The sequence below is a fragment of the Haemaphysalis longicornis genome, unplaced genomic scaffold (assembly GCF_048455015.1).
Source record: "Haemaphysalis longicornis isolate Haplotype H1 unplaced genomic scaffold, Haemaphysalis longicornis Haplotype H1 scaffold_3, whole genome shotgun sequence".
In the NCBI taxonomy this organism is placed as follows: domain Eukaryota; kingdom Metazoa; phylum Arthropoda; class Arachnida; order Ixodida; family Ixodidae; genus Haemaphysalis; species Haemaphysalis longicornis.
In genome coordinates this window covers 231,720,463-231,742,925 of record NW_027526335.1, presented here as the reverse complement: position 1 = coordinate 231,742,925, position 22,463 = coordinate 231,720,463, and the positions used below count along the sequence as shown (strand labels likewise).

The 22,463-nt window shown below is 51.9% G+C and overlaps 1 protein-coding gene across 1 annotated transcript; it reads right to left on the bottom strand.

Annotated features, from left to right (window-relative positions):
- Positions 1-958: 958 nt before the first annotated feature.
- On the bottom strand, positions 959-20,859 carry LOC144175760 (uncharacterized). The gene is made up of 2 exons (XM_077704776.1): positions 20,177-20,859; positions 959-1,118 (listed from the first exon to the last, which is right to left on the bottom strand). The coding sequence occupies exons 1-2, from the start codon at positions 20,857-20,859 to the stop codon at positions 959-961; spliced, it is 843 nt and encodes a 280-aa protein (XP_077560902.1).
- Between the last annotated feature and the right edge of the window lie 1,604 nt (positions 20,860-22,463).

Genomic DNA, 22,463 nt, shown 5'->3' with positions numbered 1-22,463 from the left:
CGCGGTGACATTTGCCTCTTGGGTGCGTGGATCAGCCGCCGGCGCACTCACCGCGGGACCGCTACGTTTCCGTGCCCAACTGGGCAGATCCCCATCAACCTGGCCGCACTTGCAACAGCGTTGGGAACTCCGCACTGCTTGGTGCGTCGTTCGGGCTAGGGCCCCGGCCGCTCGGGCGCTCCATGGCTGCAGCTGGCCGCATACGGCTCTCCGTGAGCGAGTTGTGAGCGGGTGCAGGACAATCACGGCAGCGGCGATTCCCTGCAGGGAAGCAAGACTGGGGGCGCATTCGCCGACCGATCATCCAACCGGTTTGTTCTCTGCACTGCGCGGGGGAATGGCTGGGGCTCGGGCCGTATCGCCTCCGGATAGCGCCACCCATACGGGGACGGGTCCAGTGCTCGGTCCTGAGGACAAGCGTGTCTCGCTGGCTGTGTCTCAACGTAGAGCCGTCCTCTGCTCGCCCGTTGTCCATAACACCGCCCCACTTGCAGCTTGGTTCCAGTCTTTCAGCAACTGGTTCCAGCAACTGCTGGTTGCACATGGCGAGCTGCCCGTGACCCCGCACGAAGCACAGCTTGGTTCCAGTGTTTCCACCGGGGGCGGCAGTGGCCGATACGCGCGTGCAGCCGCGACTGCTGCTTGCACACGGCGAGATTCCGCCGCCAGCTCGTTGAGATCCCTGTAACTGCGGTTCCTCAAGTACAAGGCAAAGGTGGGCTGGCATTGCATGACGACTCGATCAACCCACTCCGAGCTTGGGGCATATGGGTTGGCGTACTCGTAAAGCTCCTGTATCGCACGGACATACTAGACAATGCGCCCCCAAGTCCAGGACTTGGGGGCGCATTTCCAACTTTCTACTTATCCGCGGGAGGTAGTTGACGGAAAGGAATTCTTCCCGGAACATCGCTCGGAAGTCGTCGACCGTGCGCGCCGTATGGCCTATCATCCGATACTACCGGGCAACATGGTCTACTAGGGCTGCGGGCAGAACTCTGCGCAGCACCTCGCTCTCGCTGGTGTCGGTCGCCTGCTCGCAGAGGCTCAGACCCAGAATGAAAGCGCTGACGCTCATCTTATCACCGTAACCGCTGTATGTCGCACCGGTAGCTGCACTGTGGGAGTGGGAGAGCGCTTCGCCTGCAACACCTGCTGCATGGTGCTTGCGAGAGCGTTCGCGATGGAAGCTGCATCCGCAGACATTCCCTTACTTACAGGGGCCCGCGTGCCGAGTTTGCACGCGAAGCGCTCTGTATGGGGCTTCAGAATCCATGTAGGCCCTGGTTCGAACACGCGGCGTCACCTGACCTAGAGCGCCTGCGTAATCCGGAGTCGTCCGAAATTCTCGTTGCCGCGGAAGCCGCATCCGCGGTTGCGTAGGGGCCGTGGACAGGGGGTACCCGAGCCGCTTCTTGGTCTGCGTAGCACGCTGTTGTACATCCTCGCGGGACCTCCAGGGCATGACCACAAAGGTCGACCAACATCGTCAAATCCGCCAACACGTAGTCGTGTTCCATGTTCCTTCTCGGAGCTAGCGAGCCTCGAATTCTACTGAAGACGAGTCCCACGTTCGGGCGCCAAAAAATGTGAGGACCAGGGTTCTCACGGCGACGTATAGTTCGCACTCGACACTCGGCCGCAAAGCTAGCTTCATTAAACTCCGCCACAGACCACCAACTGGCGTAGCGGCTGCGAACAGCTAGGAACACACAAGATAAAGAAATCGCCAACGCCGATGTTTATTACCACCACAATAAAAAACGTCGGGCGCGTCGTTCTACCACCGCCAAGACGACCCTTGTCAGGGTGGGAGAAACAGCAGTGAGGGCGGACAAAAGAAAGCCAAGAGGGGCAAAATGTACCTACGTCCGACACCGATGATGGCAGGTATCCATAGAGGGCCGTCCTCCGTCGTCCGAATCAGACTAGCCCGCCCAGAGCTCCCGGACAAACCGGTCACATGAGGGAGTGGGCCGCGCCCCTGCCGTCATCCCCCAGCGGCGGGGAAACGTACACACAAAACACAAGTTATCCTGAATGGGAGGTTTTTGGCTGGAATACGTCTTTTAAACTCCTCACGGCAGGCGGCCTGCTCGCACGTGTGGTAGTATGATGGTGGAAATACTGCTACTTTACACCGGAGGCCACAAGCCGTCGTAAATAGGCGCATTTACGACGATTGTACCGCTTCACAAAACGCAGTGTAAGATCCACTTATGAGATCAGCGGCCAGGAGCCTGGGGGGCGCGTGAGAACCCGCCACTCTGTCTGACGACGTAGCACTGCCAAAACTGCAGTGCAGTCGACGCCAATTTGTCACGGCGCGCACGGGAGACGGATTGTCTGGCCCACCGCATACCACAGGGATAATCCCCTATTGAGAAAGCAGACGGCGCCGCCGGATTCCGGGACCGTTGACGTGACGAGCGGAGGTGGTGGGATTACCGGCGTCGAAGCGCGCGCCGCGCAAGACACCATTGTTAACGCGCCCCGGCCGGCACAGTGCACCGTCGCCGCCTTTCGCTCTCACCCCGCGGGGTCGCGCGCACCTGCTCGTCTGCGAGCGTGCCGTTGACCCGAAGATGGCGGCGCCTCATTTAATATTCCGTAGCGTGCTGAGTGACAGCTGTCTACGTGAATTTGGGCACTCCCTTACGCGTGTACAAACGCTACAGGGGCGTCCCCGAGAGAGTGTGATCTCGAGGTGTTATGAGGCCGAACTTGGCCGTTAGAAATCGTTCTTGTCTGAGCGCCGAGGTGGGCAGTTCCCGGCGAGACAAGGAGTCTCGACCTAGGTTATGATTTGTTAGCCCCCTAGGCTAGAGGTTAAGACCGCGTCGGAAGTTCAGGGTGCAGCGCCGTACCGGGAACTTGACGGATCCAGCGGCGAGACAGGGTCTCGGCCGTCGTTTCTCGAGCGGTTTGTGCACGCTCCGAGAATAGGAGAGTAAGACGAAGTTAAGGAGCTGGAGTGATTTGTGCGCACTCGGGGCTAGCGTCTAGCTGAAGTTTGAAGTTTTTCTTTTCATTAGTCATGTACCCAGTTTTCCTACTGTAAATAGCTGTATATAAACTGTTCGTTTCACTTAATTAACCCCAACGCCTCGAGTTCGTCAATTCGACCGCCATCTCCAAGAACTTCAACACCATCGCCCTGCCAGCCTCCTGCCAAATCAACCGGAGCCCGGGCGATTGTGTTCCTGATCGACGCCGGACTTCGGGGAAACGAACCACAACAATCTTTACTGGCGCAGCCAACAGGATTTGGCAGAAGAGAACACCAAGCCACAGCCAGGGGCAGCAAGCGGGCGCAAGCCCGCCCTCATCGGCAGTAGCCGAGCCCCGCGCGGAGTGGAGCGGCAGAGCCAAGCCATCGCACGGGGCCAACAACGCGGCGGCCGACCACCGAAGGTGCGGGTGAGTGGGATTTCTTGCGCTTCGTTGTGGCGGTGTAGGCTGAGTCTGGTGTTGCATGGTAGTCACGCGGAGCATGCTGGCGAACATGGCGGAAGGAGACGGAAATGGTAAGACGCATGAGGCGCCACCTCAAAGGGGAGCAGCGGCAGGAGGGGTGGTCCAAGCGGATTCCGAAACAATAATTATTAGACGAATGGAATTGGAGTTTCAGGAACGGGAGAGAAAAGCAGCGTGCGAAGGGGAGGAAAGAGCCCGATAGGCGGCGGAGCGAGAGAAAAAGATGCGCGCGACGCGGAGGAAAGACCGCGTGAGGCGACGGAGCGAGAGAGAAAAGAAGCGCGCGAAGCGGAGGAAAAAGCGCGAGAGGCGGCGGAGCGAGAGAGAAGAGAGGTGCGGGAATCAAAGGAGCGTGTACAAAAACTTCGGCTCGAATCTGAAGAGCGGTTGCGAAGGTATGAGTTGGAGCTGGAGCGGAGGAGGCAGACGCCCTTGCGCTCAGACACCCGCGAGCAGAAACAATGGGGCACAGACCCAGCTAGTTGTATAGCGACAGCGAAGTTGAATGGTTCCGGACAGTGTTTGGAAGTTGAATATTGCGATTAAAAAGTAAGCAGGCGTGACTCCCTACACGAAGCTAGCATTTCCGCCGGTGTCGAACGCGTGGAGATGGACATTGGGATGAGGAGTGACGATGTAAGCGCATCCGGTGATACCGTAGAGCAGTGTAATGAGGCGATGCTTGAACATGACGAGCAGCCTCGCAGGCAAAGTTTGGGGGTGGAGCTGCAGCGCATAAGGCAGAACCCTTCGAGCAGGCCCAGTTATGCACTAACAGCGAAGTTGAATGGGGGCAGCCCGTTTTTCAATTTGAAGCCGCGCGAGAACGAGATAAGCGGCCGTGGCTGCGCACGGGGAGCGAGTGGCTCAGCCGGGAACATCTGCATAGAAAGGGAAACGAGCAGGCGGAGCATCCCAGCGAGCGCGTCCGGTATCGAGATTCGCGATCGCTGCGCCGCCTGCCGCCGCTTCTCCGTGGCGTTAGCGGGATTAGCGCTGCGTGGCTGATAGGTGGTCATGCAGTGTTTTGGTTCTCTTTCGCTTCTATTTGCCTTTCCGCACACTAAACAACTTGTTATTGTGACGTCTGTAAGCTAACTGCATGTTTAGGGCACTTAAAAAAAACAGCTGCGTCTTGGTAGAGCGCTCTAACGCCAACAAGAGCTACCCGGGGAGGCGGTTCTGCGCGCGTCTTGGCCGCTCTTGCGGGCGTCGGCGACGGCAGCAGCATATCACCGCTGTCACCTTGGAACACGTCAGCACAAGTGAATTCTATTTATTGTCGCCTCGTTTAGTCCTGATATTGGCACTGTAAGAGGTTGGTTCGTTTTGCAGCGCAAACAACAAATGCGGCTTTGATTCGAATATGTACGTCGTAGAAAATATGTTTCGGGGATGTGGTACCCCAACAGCTGACAAAAAATTAGAAGCCGTTCCACTCAATGTGAAAGCTGTCGGAAATGCAGAGCAGTGATTCGCCATAGTGGCCTGTACCGCCGTTATCCGCTTACTGCTACCACCCCATGCAATTCAAATTTCCCGCCTTCGGAGTGCTCGCGCGCCCTCTGCCTGAAACTGCGCCAGTGGGAGTTCTGTTCTCTTTGTTCTTTTCTCTCCGCACGTGCCGGCGTTGCACTGCCATCGTAATTGGGCCCATCTCCCCGCGAGGGGGACTCGAGTAAATGCGTTGCATAGGGGGTGGGTGTATTGCGTTAACGTTTAGTGTTTGGGGAGTTGGTGGTAGTGAATGCGTTGTATCAGCAGCTTCTTGACGTAGTTTGAATGAGTCAAGGATATAAGGCGCGTTCGTAGCCCCCCATTCTGTGTCGGCTTTGTGGCGCAGTGGGTAGAGTACCATGTACATTGCGTTCCGCCCGCAGGGTCGAGGGATCGAAACCAGGCGCCGGATAGTATTTTTTTATATAGTGTAGGGGGAGGGGTGCGGACTACGACTACGGACGTCAACGCGGGTGACATCGCGAGAGACTGAAATGCTCTGCATTTAAAACTTGTGCCTTTTATGGGAATATAAGCCACGCGAAAATGTTAAGTACACTCAAAGGCTGTGCATTGTCAGATATGTGCCCACTCATGCCTTATAGTAAGAACCGAGGTATATGTTAATGAAACCACGGGAAAATGAATGGTCTGCAAGTCAGGAATAAATAGAATAGTCGTACGGGAATGAAAAAAACAACCGAGTGCAGCTTCTGAAATGCTAAAGGCGTTTGTTTGAGCAAGGTAGTATTCACCAGACCAACTAGATTCGAAATGCACTGATATTTCGCTAGACATGGGGGGGGGGGGGGGGCGGGGTAGGGTGAGGAGGAGGACGCTCAACTATCCTTGTTTACAAATGCGGAGTGAAATCAACGACTGAACGTCTTAGTAATCACACACACAAGCTGCGTGTTCACTTTTAGTTTGTTTTTCACCTTCAACAAACGCCTGATCACTCGGCGAACGCATTTTTTGTAGAACACAGGGTAGGCAGTTAACAAGCGATACGAGGTGTCGTTGGAAGAGTTGATTGATTGATTGCAGGGTTTAATGTGTTGACGCAACGGAGACGATGAGGCACGCCGTAGTGGAGGGCTCCGGATTAATTTTGACCACCTGGAGATCCTTAACGTGCGCCGAAATCTCGTACACACGGGCTCGTTGGAAGAGTGTCGCATCTGATAAGGGTCTCTGATTTCGGTTTATCCTAGATTCTGCAGTCTCCCTGTGTCATATGACGAAGTTTCGAAGAAGAGTTTGGTCACGGACGCGGGTTACTCTATAAGCCCATCTTCGCGCTTCTCGTGGAGGATTAATGTAACAGATGAATCTTTGCGAGCGCTCACCTCGGGACAAGACGACCCATCATTAAATTTGTCGTCGTGTGCTGACTCCGGAGTGTAATTTTGCATTATCCATCGTACTTCTTTGGTACAATGTTTGTGAAATTTATGCTGCATTGGCTGGTTCATGGTACTGATCAATATCTGATATGTGATATTGGCAGGCGTAACTTACGTGCTGTCAGGTATGAGTGCTCCGCTGTATTTTGTAAGTGCACAAAGTCGATTTACATCATAGTGTGTATGGCCGCATACGGAGACACTGCCACTAAATTTCAGGGCAGCGGAATTGCAATCAGCTGCATGCAAATGCTGGCTTCGGGACGCCGGCCTGTGACACACGCCTGGCGCTCATATAGATCTCACTAAGATCGCGTCATAAACGTTTATACTCTCGTGAACACACCACGCTTGCAAACAGAGTGCTTGCTCCATGTTATTCCATATTTCGAACGCGGACAAACGGTAAATCACTGTCTTGAACGAGCCAAAAAAAACAGATCAACCTAAAGGGAAATTTAAAAAGATTTGCGATCATTTAGCTGAAATTCCGCGTTTTCGATACGTGCACTTGCCACCAACGCGTTACAGCGATGAGAAACACGAAAATCGATTTTGTAGAATACAAATTTGGCGCCCTTGGAAGACCTCCTCATAGTCTCAACAACGGCATAAAGAGGGCGCCAGGAGTCCTCTAGAAGTAGGAGTTCCTGTATAAACATTTCCCTCGCGAGGGGCACGATCAAATGCAGAGCATTTCCGGGGGCGCACGACGTTAAGTAGTTTGCGTTACGTTAATGTTGTTGCACGTGTGGCAACTGCTGACGAGAGAGCGCTCGTCAGCAGTAATTTGATTGAGTCAACGATATAAGGCGCGTTAGTAGCGTCCCATTCGGTGTCGGCTTTGTGGCGCAATGGGTAGAGCAGCATGTAAATTGAGTTCCGCCCGCAGTGTTGAGGGATCGAAACCTGGCGCCGGATAGTATTTTCTTTTAAATGCAGAGCATTTCAGTAACTCACGATGTCACCCGCGTTGGCGTCCGTAGTCCGCGTCCGCATCGCTCCCCCTACACTATATAAAGAAATAATACTTGCCGGCGCCAGGTTTCGATCCTACGACTCTGCGGGCGGAACGCGAGGGGCACGGTACTCTACCAACTGAGCCACAAAGCCGACACAGAACGGAAGGTTACGAACGTGCCTTATATCCTTGACTCATTCAACTGTCGGCCAGAGGTGCGCCCTCTCCCCCGCGTCCTCCTCGCCTTCTCTCCACTCGCAACGCCCTCTCTCGCCGCGTTCGGTTCGGGCGCACAACAGGTGGGGACGTGCGCAACACCCTCTCTCGCCGCGTTAGGTTCGCGCGCAAGAACAGCTGGGGCGCTCGCATCGCGCTCTCTCGCCGCGGTCGGTTCGCGCTTAAACCACATATGTCGTTCGCGCGCGCTGCGGTCGCTAACATCTGTGGCGTGATCGTGACGTCAGCATCACGCGTTCGCGTGGTGGCGATTTCGGCGCTATTACACTCTCTCGCGAGGGGCATTGGATTGGATTCGATTGGATTGGATTAAAGTGGATTGTGTTGGATTGTGTTGCGTCATAGCCGCGCCACGTTGCGTCATAGCCGCTCCACGTTGCGTCATAGCCGCGGCAGGGGGTTCACGGCACGTTTCACCATCGACTTCATCGACAATGGGCATCCTCGATTTACCAGTCCTGGACGGTCCGCGGGCAGTCCGAGGACTGTGTTCGGACCGGGAGCCCCGTAGGAATACATGGGAAAATCGAGCGCCGGATCGCGTCTCGGGCAGTCCGCGGACGATCCGGGACTGATAATCGAGGAGGCCCAATGTCTACGCTGGAAGACAACAATTACAACAACAACAACCAATACGTAATCCATACGACTTGCAGGCGCGCCCCCCCGCAGAAATGCTCTGCATTTGATCGTGCCCCTCGCGAGGGGGATGTTTTTTCCTCTCTCTCGGTGCACCTTCTCCGCCTCCTCCGTCCTGTATCGCCTCTCTTGTCGTCTGCATCTGCCAGCGCCGAGCCGGCGGAAATCAGCTGATAGGCAGGTAGAAGGCCGTTTTGCAGCGCGTGACCGTGAACCTAAACGCGCGGTTACACGGCCTTCAGTGTGGCCGCAGCAGTTTTGTGAAGCGGCTCGCTGTAACAATGCCGCAATGCTCGGTGCCAGGCTGCAAGTCGCGATCGGTACCCAAGGAATTGGGCGTCACTTTCCACCGGTGAATGCATCATTCCGCTGACTAGTATTGCTGTACATTGGTGTGCATTCATCCTTTGTGTGCAATCACCGCCGTTTATCGGTTCCCAAGCGATGGAGAACGCCGCAAACAGTGGGCGAACGCCGTGCGGCTACCACACTTGAGAGTGCCCAAGTTTGCGTTGCAGTTTCACTGGCAATCCCATGGAGATCACTATTTTATATAGGAGGGACAACGACGGTGCGGACTACGGACGTCAACGCGGGTGACATCATGAGTTACTGAAATGCTCTGCATTTAAAAGCAACGGCGACAGGGCGGAACGGGCCGTGGACTCCCACTCTCGCTCCTGCTTTCGAAACGGGCCGCTAGGGGGATTTCAGTGGCGCCCCTACAGGCCGGGCTCGAGGCGTATAGGAGCAGAGTCAAGGGCCCCGTTGTCGCGGGTGTAGAGCCGCCAGCTGCTTTTGCACCGGACACTGCGCTAATGCATGCTGAACTTGCTGGCCCGGGCAGTACCCAAATTCTAATCGGTGGAGCGGAGGAGACTGGACTGACGCAGAAAAGTCTTGGGGCCCGCCGCGCTCCCAATTAGGCTGTAAAGTTGCACGAGAAAGCGAACTCCGTGTCGGGCGCTGAGGAGCTCGCTCAGATGAGAAAGGAGATAGAAGACGAGAAAGCATGTGACGAGACGGAGCCAACAAGAGACGGAGTTGACGATCAGGCTGAGGAAAACCAGGAGTTAAAGGCGGATAACGGAGCTGAGAATGTAGACTGGGTTGAACATGTAGACAATGGAAGAGGAAGTGAGAAAGACCGCGAGAAGACGGAGAATGAGGAGCTCAGAACGTTTTAAGAGGGTAGGAACGATACGGAGGTGATGGGTTTGGTAGTCCTGACGGTGAGAGTGTAACCGAGGAGGCCGATGGAGAACACGAAAACGCATGCGTGGAGACTGCGAAAGCAAGAATGAGAGCTCCCGAGGAGGTTGCGAAGGAGGGGAAAACCATGTGAGGAGGCAGCTACAGTTGAAACAGAGGAACGAGTCGCAACCGGCGATCTCGCGAAACCGGCGGCTGAGATAGAGCTTCGTAGCTTGAGTGTTGGTTGCTCCTATTACCGAGATTTAGTCGGGAGCCGCGCTGGATGGGTTGACGCACTAAGTTCTGCGACCTGGCAGTGTGTCGCAGGCCCTAGTTCGGAGTTGTGCCAGGATGAGTGCGTGCTGGGACAGCCGAAAAACTGTCTTTGTCAGGCCACTGCTCAGAATGCCCCTAGCCTGCACAAGCGGATTTTGGTAATGACAGGTGCTTGTGAAATTGTTGTTTCGGGGCAGTCTGTGCGTAGGGGAAAGAATGATCCCGAGAAGGTCGTCGCGTTCGCGGGCCGCCATTCCGCTCCAGCATCAAGCCTGCGCTCACGCTGCCAGCGCGCAGCATTGCCTTACGTTGGGGCATTGGAGAGGCATGGCCACTTGGCCTATGGGACAGGAAGCGAAGTCGCATTTTGCGATACCACTCCGGCTTCCCCGAAGTTGTGTTCGCCTCATGGGGCTGAACTGTCGAGACTTGCGTTGACATTGCAACGCTCCACGGTCGGGCCCAGTTGCAAAGGGTTTAGAAATACGCGAATGCACTACCCTGTTTTCAGAAAGTTGTTTGGGAAGGCCACTATTGAATTTCCTCCCAGCCTTAACACCGCCACGACGGACGTGAACGTTACCGTTCACCCGTCCTTTTCCGTTGGTGGTGTGTGTGTGTGTGTGTCGTGGTTGTGCGCGATGAGATGCCTTGGGTGCTGGATCCGTGCACCGAACTGATAGATCCGCGCTCCGAACCGAACTTTCTGTGCACCGCAAGTGAGCGAAAGCACAACCGAACCTTCTTGAGGGAACGTTATCAGGCTACGCCATCAAGGAGGACATTTGCGCGCGTGCGCATACTGACAACTCAAACTTTCTTAACGTTTTAGTTTCGTTGACTGCAGAATTGACCGTGTTCTTAGCCAATCCTTGTTACTTTTGTTCTTCTTGTCGAGGGCCGGAATGTGTGCGTGTGTTTGCAATGATAGCGCGCATCAGTGTTATAGGTTGAGTTGTCTCGTTGTTCGTGCCGTTTACGCGCTCCAGAGACAAGACCCGATTTCTTTTTACTCGCGATTAGTGTTGTAAGCATTTTTTTGGTGTGTTTCCGGTTTGCTAGAGTATTCCGTCCCTTTTGACGGATAGTGAATAGGTTGTGTTTGTAGTTTAGGTGAGAGAGGGTTCGGATCAGCTGCAGAAATGGAAGGGGGCTCATTTGTGGCTATACCTAGCTCCTTCCACGTGTTTTTTTTCTGTTTGTTTGTCACGCTGCTATTGCTGAAGGAGAGATGAAACGAGTGGCCCTTTTAAATTCTTTTCTGATTGACTGAACCAAGAGGTCCAGTAACCCTCTTAAAGCGGGGAGTTGTGAGGTCCACTTATGAGATCAGCGGCCAAGCGCCTGGGCGGCGCGTGAGAACCCGCCACTCTGTCTGACGACGTAGCACTGCCAACACTGCAGAGCAGTCGACGCCAATTTGTTACGGCGCGCACGGGAGACGGATTGTCTCCCAGGGATAATCCCCCATTGAGAAAGCAGACGGCGCCGCCGGATTCCGGGAACCGTTGACGTTACGCGCAGAGGCTGTGGGATTACCGGCGTCGAAGCGCGCGCCGCGCGAGACACCATTGTTAATGCGCCCCGGCCGGCACAGTTCACCGTAGCCGCATTTCGCTCTCACCCCGCGGGGTCGTGCGGAGCTGCTCGTCTGCGAGCGTGCCGTTGACCCGAAGATGGCGGCGCCTCATTGAATATTCCGTAGCGTGCTGACTGACAGCTGTCTACGTGAATTTGGGTACTCCCTACGCGTGTACGAACGTTACAGGGACGTTCCCGAGATAGTGTGATCTCGAGGTGTTATAAGGCCGAACTTGGCCGTTAGAAATCGTTCTTGTCTGAGCGCCGAGCTGGGCAGTTCCCGGCGGGACAAGGAGTCTCGACCGTTAAAGCTAGGTTGGGATTTGTGAGCCCCCTAGGCTAGAGGTTAGGATCACATCGGAAGTTCAGGGTGCAGCGCCATACCGGGCAACTAGACGGATCCAGCGGCGAGACAGGGTCTCGGCCGTCGTTTCTCGAGCGGTTTGTATACGCTCCGAGAATAGGATAGTTAGACGAAGTTAAGGAGCTCGAGCGATTTGTGCGCACTCGGAGCTAGCGTCTAGCTGAAGTTTGAAGTTTTTCTTTTCATTACTCATGTACCCAATTTTCCTACTGTTAATAGCCGTATATAAACTCTTCGTTTCACTTAATCAACCCCAACGCCTCAAGTTCGTCAATTCTACCGCCATCTCCAAGAAGTTCAACACCATCGCCCTGCCAGCCTCCTGCCAAATCAACCGGAGCCCGGGCGATTGTGTTCCTGATCGACGCCGGACTTCGGGGAAACGAACCACAACCATCTTTACTTGCAGTATCTAGCTGTGAATACTGCGTTTGTCCTAATGGGAGTATTAAAAACTCCCACGCCTCCTCGATCTCCTTCTGCTCCGCCTTCACCCCTTCCTCCTCTACGCCTCCTTACAAAATGGCTGCCAGTTGGTGTCGTGTGCATACCTCGGCAAAGTTGGCGCGGCTCACTCAAACTCACTCACAATTTTTTTTCGAATCACCACTCACTCAAACTCAGTCTCAATGCTGAGCAGCACATCTGCGCTCACTCAAACTCAAACTCACATTGAGCGCAAAACTCAGAATTCACTCGGACTCAAAACTCAAAATGTACTCAAACTCAAAATGTAATCAGAACTCAAAGGGTACTCAAACTCAAAATGGACTCAAAACTCAAAATGTACTCAAACTCAAATTGAACTCAAAACTCAAAATGTACTCAAAACTCAAATTGTACTCAAAGCTCAAAATGTACTCAAACTCAAAATGGACTCAAAACTCAAAATGTACTCAAATATCAAAATGAACTCTGAAGTCAAAATGGGCTGAGAACTCAAAATGAATTCAGAACTCAAATGGCCTCACAACTCTGTCATGCTAGGAATTTATTCGGGGTCAGATGGACTCTGATTTCATTAGCAGTCAGTGTTTTCAAATTCACGCGTGGTAAAAATATTACGGTTGCAAATTCGTGAGTAAAACTCTTGCATTCGCCACGACATTACACCGTAGCTCCTCTGAGGTTGGAAACAATTTTCGTTGCAGATTTAATACAGCTATACCTCCTTCCCATGAAGAGTAGAGCTAGTTGGAAGCAATTGTACGTATATATTGGATACCAAACTCTTGATGTAGGCTCCGGGTTCGTGTTCATGACAGACGCGGTCCAGGCTCGATGGTGTGCTGGGTCCCCAGGTCGATACAAGCAAGATTGGGTGAGGGGACGTGCGCTCACTGCTCCGTTCATTTATGTCGAAGCTGTTTAGGGTTACGGTTCCGTGCATTCTTGCTCTGAATCCTGAAAAAACGCCCTCTGTCAAAGCGAATTGTCCCCGCGAATCTCTGAAGCGCGAGGCGTTCATGAATATACCTTTGCTGTTTTATTGCGTAGCATTCTTTGCCGAGTACACCCCACCCCCTATCCCCGCCATGATCTTGTAACGCCCGGCATATACACAAAAATGCAGATATCACGGAAGTTCAACCTGTAATCATTATAAAAGCGTAAATGTAGAGAATTGATAAAACTAAATGTTAAAAATCTAAAAAAGAAATCAGAAAAATATCGAAAATGGCGAACCGCGTAACACGGGAGTCATAGATCGTCTCAGATTGGGTGAAAATGCAGAAAGGTGTGGCGCTAAAGATTGTGGGGTGTCAAATTGAGGGTCTCGAGGAGGGAGATCACGTGGTACAAACAAAAAAGTGCCTCGTTGTTTGCTGAGCCACTTGTATTAGTTTTTATTAGCATTTGCTAGGTGGGATGAGCTCTCGTAGCTCGGAAAAACACCACGCTGTCGTTGAAGCAATGACTACCACCGTACCCAGCTGTTAACTTCCAGCATGCACGCGTGTGTGAGCGTGTGTGTGTGCGTGTGTTGGAGAGAGTGTTTGAGTGAGAGAGTGTGTGAGTGAGAGAGTGAGAGAGTGTGTGAGAGAGAGAGTGAGCGAGAGACAGTGAGAGAGAGTGAGTGAGAGAGAGTGAGACAGAGTGAGAGTGTGAGAGTGAGAGAGTGTGAGAGAGTGAGAGAGACTGTGAGAGAGAGTGTGAAAGTGAGAGAGAGAGTGTGAGAGTGAGAGAGTGTGCGAGTGAGAGTGTGAGAGTGAGAGAGTGTGAGTGAGAGAGAGTGAGAGAGAGAGTGTGTGAGTGAGTGAGAGACTGAAAGCGAGTGAGAGAGTGATAGTGAGAGTGAGAGTGAGAGAGAGAGTGTGTGTGAGAGAGTGTGAGAGTGAGAGTGTGAGAGTGAGAGTGTGAGAGAGTGAGAGAGTGTGAGAGTGTGAGATTGAGAGTGAGAGACTGAGAGTGAGAGTGAGAGTGTGAGTCTGTGAGTGAGAGGGAGTGTGAGAGTGTGAGTGTGAGTGAGAGAGAGTGTGAGTGAGAGTGAGAGTGAGAGTGAGAGTGTGAGTGAGTGAGAGTGAGTGAGTGAGAGTGCGAGTGAGAGTGTGAGTGAGAGTGAGAGTGAGGGTGAGAATGAGAGTGTGAGTGTGAGTGACAGTATTAGTGTGGGTGAGAGTGTGAGTGAGAGTGAGAGTGTGCATGTGAGTGAGTGTTAGTGTGAGTGTGAGTGAGAGTGAGAGTGTGAGTTTGAGTGAGTGAGAGTGAGATTGAGAGTGTGAGTGTGAGTGAGAGTGAGAGTGTGAGTGAGAGTGAGAGTGAGAGTGTGAGTGTGAGTGTAAGTGTGAGTGAGAGTGAGAGTGTGAGTGAGAGTGAGAGTGTGAGCGTGAGTGTGAGTTGAGTGTAAGTGTGAGTGTGAGTGTGAGTGAGAGTGAGAGTGAGGGTGAGAATGAGAGTATGAGTGCGAGTGTGAGTGTGAGTGTGAGTGGAGTGAGAGTGAGTGTGAGTGAGTGTGTGAGAGTGTGAGAGTGTGAATGTGTACCTTTTGCTATATACCTTTTGCTATATCCTCATAATTATAACCAGAAAGCATTTTTATATTTGTCCCACGTGATCCCCCTGGACGAGACCTTTAATTTGATACCCCACACACCCTAGCAGGGTCATATGGAATTCATACCAGTCAAACTAACCATGACTCATGACTGTAACCAGGACGCATTATTTAAGTGTCCGACGTGATTCCCCGAACTGGAACCTTCAATTTGACTCCCGACACGCTTCAGCGGCCTCACCTTGAATTTAACCCAATCTATGACTCATAATGCTATCTCATGATTCGAACTACGAAGCCTTTTTTTATTTGTACCACGTGATTCCCCTCGTCAAGACCGTAAATTTGATACCCTACACGCCCTAGCGGGGTCACTTCGAATTTTGCCCCAATATAAGACTCGCCATGACAATCTCATGGTTATAACCAGGAAGCATTTTTGTATTTCTCCCACGTGATTCCGCTCATCAAGACCATTAATTTGATACCCATCACATCCTCGAGGAATCAATTTGATTGTTAAACCAATCAATGACTAACCATGACTATCTCATGATATAACCCTACCACATTTTTGTCTCACGTGATTTCCCTTATCGGAACCTTCAATTTGATGCACCGGACAACCAGTGGCATCATTGTGAATTTTAACCTAATTTATGACTCATTTTGACTATGCCATGATAATAATCAGGAAGCACGTGATTACCCTCATCGAGACCTTTAATTTGATATGCCATACGCCCTAGCGTCATGAACTTGAATTTCAACCGAATCTATGACTTACCATAACTATGTCATGATATATCCATAACTCATTTTCGTCCCGAATGATTCCCCACATCGAAACCTTGAATTTGATTCCCCACATGCCCTCGAAGCGTCATTTTGAATTTTAACCCAATCTATGACTCATTATGACTGCCTGACGACTACAATCAGGAAGCATTTTTTTATTTACCCCGTGTGATTCCGTTATTCCGGACCTTTCATTTGATACCTTACACGCCTTAGCCTCATCAGTTTCACTTTTCACCCAATTTAATGTGGTCATTATTCTGTCTTAAAGGGCGCTGCCCAGTCAATTCAGCTAATTCATTTGAAACAGCAGAAAGGACAGCCCCCGCCCCCATTTCCCCCCGGCTCTCACCTCTTCCTTTGTGACCCCTAGTATATCAAGCCGTAAACAGTAGCAGGCGAACAACCAGCCCGCCAGCGCCGAAGTGTGCTTTCACACCACCCTTTCCCACGCTTATAGTGGATCCGTCAGGAGGAAAAGTTAAGACAACCCTTTTTTATGACCTCACCAGTCAATTATCACTCACGCGCCCAGCCCCGAAAATTAGGTATACAGTAAGTGCTTATGGCCATGAAAATTCACTAAGAAACTAAAAAAAAAAAAATCAGACACCCCCGTCCTCCCAACCGATCATGCAGATCGCGATTAGTGCCGTACCCGCAGGTAACCTGAATTCCGAGCCCACAGTGACGTTGAAACTTAACAGCCAACCATAGCTGCCTGCTAGGCTACTCATATGTACTCAAACTCAAAATGGACTCCAAACTCATATGTACTCAGAACTCAAAATGTACTCAAAACTCAATATGTACTCAAACTCAAAATGTACTCAGAACTTAAAGTCGACTCAAACTCAAAATGTACTCAGAACTCAAAATGCACTCAAAGTCAAAATGTACTCAGAACTCAAAATGGACTCAAACTCAAAATGTACTCAGAACTCAAAATAGACTCAGAATTCACTAGGTCTCAGGCGTACTCAAACTCAATCGGACTCAAACTCAGTCGGGATCACTCGGCTGAAACTCACTCAAGCTGAAACTCACCATGCGACGCTAGCGTCGCGCTCACTCAAACTCAAACTCACGCGTGAGTTTGAGTCCAAATGAGTCTGAGTGAGTGGACTCATGAGTGAGTTCGCCAACCTTTGGTCGTGTGTCATGTGAGCTCCAGCGTCCCCGAAAATGTATTGTCGATGTGAACTTGCGGCCGCACGAATGGATGTGAAGTGCTTCCCGACAATCGAAGCTCGTTGCGAACATTTTGGAACCAGCCTGCACTGACGTGCGACACATTGCAACGTCGCCTCCATGCCACCGACCTTCGAGCCGACGGAATACGCCAGCGAGCCGACGCGAGCCCTAAATGCAGTGATCGCTGAAAGTGGCTCGTTAAAAACAACGCGGTTGTGCATCTGCGAGGTGGTTGAAGCTAAGATTTTCACGTTTTTTATTGTACCCAACATTTTGGGAGACTTGTGCCTCTTCTAGTGTCAAATAAACTCAGCGTGTTTCCCGCGTCACTGCACGGGCGATTCTCCGCCACTGGAGGTGAGCGTTGTGCGTGAGTGAGGGCGCGATGCCCGGAACGTCATTGGGGAGGCCGAACGGTGTGAAAGCAATGCGTCTGTGTGCCGGTCTCGAGCAGAATGAAAACTGTCCGAATTGTGAACGGCTGTTAGGTGTTTTTCTTAGGCTGTCTGTGGCTTATTGGCAGGCGAAGGTGAAGCTGGCCGTCAAACGTCGACGGGCGGCCGCTTTTCTGGAGAAGTACCTGTGGTGCCAGCCGCGCCTGTTACGAGGAGGGTGACTGCCGCGTGCCGGCGGCGATTAATTGCTTTCCTTGGAAAGAGAGAAGGTCGGGGCCCAGTGGGAGCTCTCCGTACCTTAGGCGCGTGTAACTATTGGCCGCGAGGCCCACCACTGGAGAGGCCGGCGCTGCGATCGTTTTGACGTCACTTGTAGGATCACCGTTCCTATCTTGGTGCGTAGTTGGCTTGCAACGCGTGACACTTCGCTTAGGAAGCGCATTCTAAAAGTATTTGCGTGTAAATTTCCTTCGTTTGAAGTTAATTCTCAGTGCGTCAAGCGCAGTTCGACCTAATGGTGACTGTATAACCGTATCAACTGTGGTAGGTTATCCGCAAACACCATGAGCGTGGTGGTGTATTACGCATGCGACCGAAGCATAAGCAGCGGCTTGTTTCCCCGATCAACAATGTGGACTACGACGATCGCCGAGTGAAGTTTCTAGATTTCCCTTGTTTGCAAGAAACGTATAAAGCAAGAAATCGTGAAGCGTTAACTGCTCGCAGAAGCACACGCACCCGCCGTGCCTGCCCGCACACCGCCGGTGCGGCTCGAACAGACGCAGGTCGCGGCAGCAACAACTTGTCGCCGCTTTTTAAAATCACACAAATCGTGAAAAAGAAGTTCCAGATTGGTGAAAGTGGATGTTAGTGCGATAAAAAATTCTGATAGGTAGTGTCATCAGCTGTGGTTTTCAAAGCGATGCTCAAATATCTGCCGCGATTTAAGCCGACGGCCGCGGAGGTCGGTCCCGGCAGCGCCGGCCCGTTCACGCACGGTGCGGCGAGCGGCCGAAGGGTGGCTATGCTTGCGCGCAAGAATCGGCCGAGGCCGTGCAGGTATCTTGATCGTGGATCGCTTCAACGGAAATCACCGCGCACAGAGTTCCCAGCGCGGTGAAACGTTCTGTTAGGGTCTGTCACTCGAAACTCTAACGGCGATGAAACATCTGCTGCGACGCCAAGCCTAAAGTTCCCAACATCCGATTACGTGCATCCGAAGCCGGCTGCGAGCTGATGGCGAAGGCCCTCCCGTCGCGCACGCGCGTGTTGCGTTTGGATTCCTCTAACTTCTTGGGGGCCCCCAACGCTCTGTTCTCCTATTCTAGATATCCCCATTACCCGAAATCATTAACGACGTGTTTCTCCTCGTACGCAGCCTCGCCTTCTATGAGCAGTCGTGAGTTTCGAAATTGATGCTTGAGAAATGCCGGCTTACTGTAAACATACAAACCGCGCTGAAATTAGAAATTACCACGACAAGCACCTAATGAAAACTAAATATAGCCTTGTCCGAACCCGCTCGAAGCCGTTAAAAACTCGCGTTCATACCGTTCATACCTTGCGGACAAGTCGCGAAAAGTAAACATCAGCCGTGCAGAGTACAGGCTACTGCAGTGATCGTTAATCAAATCCGGGCATGACTATAAAAACATCGTAGGGGAAATAGGCACTGATCAAGCCAAACTGCAGACCATGACAATACTTTTAAGCATGTGCGGCGAAGCAGCGTTCTCGCGTCATTCATTTACCAGGCAATACGAGCAGTTCGCGCGGTAAGATCATAAGTGAGCGACGCGTTTCCGTCGCTGTTACAAGGTGTTTGCTTGCACGCACATGCCCCGTCACAAGTATTTCATAATGAATTTGCAGCGTACTTTTCTCGGCATCAGTTGCATCGTCCTTGGCGTTGGCTGGCTGCATATGTAAGAGCTGTGGGTCGCGATGGTAGCAACTACCGAAACGCGGCGGTGTCGCCGCGAACAAGCGAGTCGCTGAATGCTTGCCCGAATTATTTGGTTTACAGACAACTTTTATGGTAATTTGCATCAAATCCACAAGGAGCGGGCGAGGCGGTGGCCACAAGAAAAAAACACGCTTCCGCATACGCACGGGAAATCTGCTGTAGCAGACGACAACACCATTCGGCGTCCTACAAGTGACGCCACTCGTAGGTGGCGCCACGGTATGTCCTCGAGGCCAATAACCAGCAAACGCCAATTCGAGGGAGCATTCTGTAGAGTCGACGGACGACGGCTTATTTTATTTTTAAATGCATAGCATTTTAGTAACTCACAATGTCACGCGGCGGTAGTCCGCATGCGCGCCTTGTCGTAGTCCGCAGCCAGGCCACTACACTATAAAAGAAATAACAGTTTCCGGCGCCCGGTTTCGAACCCATGACGCCGCGGGCGGAACGCAAGGTGCCCGGCGCACTACCGACCTAGCCACGAAACCGACTTTTTTTTTTTTTTTGAAACAATAACTTTATTTACACATAAATATACACGTTATGCCGAGTGTTACACATGGTTCAGGAGCAGCTCTGACAGCGGATGTGTCCGTTACATGTTTGAGTGGTAAGATGACAGCAAACGTAAATCCAGGAGAAGAAAAAAGGCACAAAGGCAAAGAGAAACCAAACAATAAAGAAGGACAAAGAGAACAGCAACACAGACTATACAAAAAAACAAGGGCTGAAGGAATTGTGAGTGTTCTATTAGCTGGCGCTAATCTCTCTTGTATCTCAAAAGAGGGGCTGGTCAACGTAGATGCGCTGGCTCGTTAAACGGTCCAATCACATTTTTTATTTTATTAATGGATTAGACGTGTCCCTTCCTGCGTCTTTCCTCATTGGTTTTGTAGCGCTTCAGCGCATGGCTGCCTCGGGCGAGCTTCCTTCGCAGTTCCAGGTCACAGTCAGATGTGCCCAATGCACTAACCGTCCATTGGACCTCCCGCAGAAAGTGTCGCCATGCGGGTTGTGGGTGGAGGGCGCACTCCACTGCGTCTACCCTCTCTTTCCAGAGGGAGTGGAGTCCAATGGCTAGGACACAATCACGGAAAGCGGGGTGCTCTGTGTCCACGCACAGGAACTTGAGGCCCGTCCAAGTGACGTTCCACGATGTTCTGAAGCACGATTGTATTTCGTGCCAGAAATACATCGCTGTGTTGCAGTCAAGGAAAGCTTGTTCTGCGGTTTCAGGTTTGCCACACAGGAGGCATCCGGCGCCCCAGGGAAGGAAGAAGCCCCGCTCCTGCTGACGCGCCATGACTGGCAACACTGCCGCGTGGAAACGGAAAAAAAAATCTTTTGTGCCGACTGGGATGGGCGATTGCCTGACTCGCTTGAGCACATCGCCTCCACCCTGAGAGACCGGAGGCTGACGGTACAGAGGTGGTGGCAAAGTCTGCGCTACTAAGTCCCAGTATAACTTTCTTGGGTTCACAGTGAGCAGGTATTCCCAAGAAAAATAGGTCTGCAGTGATGCCACCGCGTTCGCTATCTCCCCGTAGAACCCGGTGATGCGAGAGCCGTGATCGACAGACGCTGACGTGGCAAGCCACGGCCGCAAGTGAAAGGAGCCTAGGCATTGGATGGCCGCTTGAAGGAACGGGTCAACCTGGTCGCGGAAGAAAATGAAGCGCTGGACTACGAGCTTGAGTTCTACGTTTATCAGTCCTATGCCTCCCCCCTCCGCGCTCCAGAAGAGATTCGTTCGGCGCATGGGCTCGTATTGTGACCGCCAAACAAACACCGCCCACGACCGGTGTAGCCTCTGTATCGAGCCGACATCGATGGTGGTGATGCGCGCTGCGTACAGAATCGCGGGGTATGCTACCATGTTGCACAAGAGGGACCTTGCGTAAATGGATATGTTACGGTTCCTCCAGAGGTGAAGCTTCCATTCGGCCGCGTCAACTTTTGCTTTCCACCGAGGCGCCACCGCCTTGCCCACTCCGATCTTTACCCCTAGATATGTCTCAACGCGGTCCGACCACCGCATGTTGAAGCACTTGCGCGGCTTTCTTTCCCAGCACCCCAACCAGGCTCCCTCGGATTTTTCAAGGTTCAGCTCTGCACCGGAGAAACCGCAGAATTGATGTGCCAGTCGGAGTACTTCTCCGGCTTGGGCAGCTGTTGTGCAGATAAGAGCAACGTCGTCGGCATATGCCAACACTCGGAGTTCCCGTCCACCCATAACGAGTCCTTCGATTTTGTTGGACGCAGCAACCATGCGACACAGCGGCTCCAGGTAAAGAGCAAAAAGTAGTGGAGACATTGGACAGCCTTGGCGGACAGAGTTTTGTACCATGATGGGGTTTCCTACTTGCCCATTAAGGATTATGCTCGTCGTGATTTGGGTGTAGCATATCTGGATCCACTCCATCATGGCATCTCTAACTCCGCAGTGCCTGAGGAGTGTGAACAGGAAAGGCCGTTGTACCCTGTCGAATGCCTTCCTGAGGTCGAGCTGTAGCACAGCCAGTGGTGCCAACCCTAGCTCTCCCGCCTCACAAGCGGTCCTCATCCAGTGAAGGTTGGAATTTATTGTTCGCCCTTTAAAACCGCAAGTCTGGTGTGGGCCCACCACCGGACTAAGGGCCGTTTCGAGTCGATGAGCCAGTATCCGAGCCAGGATTTTGTAGTCCGACGACAAAAGGGAAATCGGGCGGAAATCGGATGTGCTTGGAATTGGATCGGATTGTGGTGTTTTCGGCAGGAGGACCAGGTGGCTATTTCGCATGGAAGGAGGAAGTAGCTTCTTGTGCATTGTGTCCTCGAAAACTGAAGCGAGTACCGGACTTAAAATGTTTTGAAAAGCCTGATAAAATTCTGAGACAATCCCGTCTGGACCTGGGGACTTGTTTTTGGGTAGCTGTTTAATTACGGATTCTACCTCCGCTGCAGTTATTGGAGAGTTAATTAATTCTCTCAAATCATCCGATACCTTTGGGAGCTCGCAAAGAACGTCCTCGGGGACGGGGTCCAATCCGATCTGCAAATTAAACAAGCTGGAGTAAAAGTCCTCAAAGGCGCTTGCCACTGGAAAATACCTCGCGCTCGCACAAATTATGGTGTTCAAATGCTCGCGCATGCATTGCCATCCTTACTAAATTCATTAGATCTGTAACTTCAGATCGGGCTTCTTTTGTGGGTGTGTGTATTTGTACTCATGTGTCTGACTTTTGCCCTAAGTAACATGTAAATAACTTTTTTATAGGGTATCTATTGCAACAACATGCAAGAATGTAAATCGGATGAAAGGTTGTGCCGGTTATTTACTGTATAAATTTTGGATTCTCTTTTTTGCTTCTGTTCTCGTTTTTTTTTTTTTTTTTTTTCCATTGTGTAATGTTTGTGTAATATTTGTTTCCATTGTTTAATGTTTTCCATTGTGTAATGTTTGTTTCCATTGTGTAATGTTGTTTCCATTGTGTAATTGTT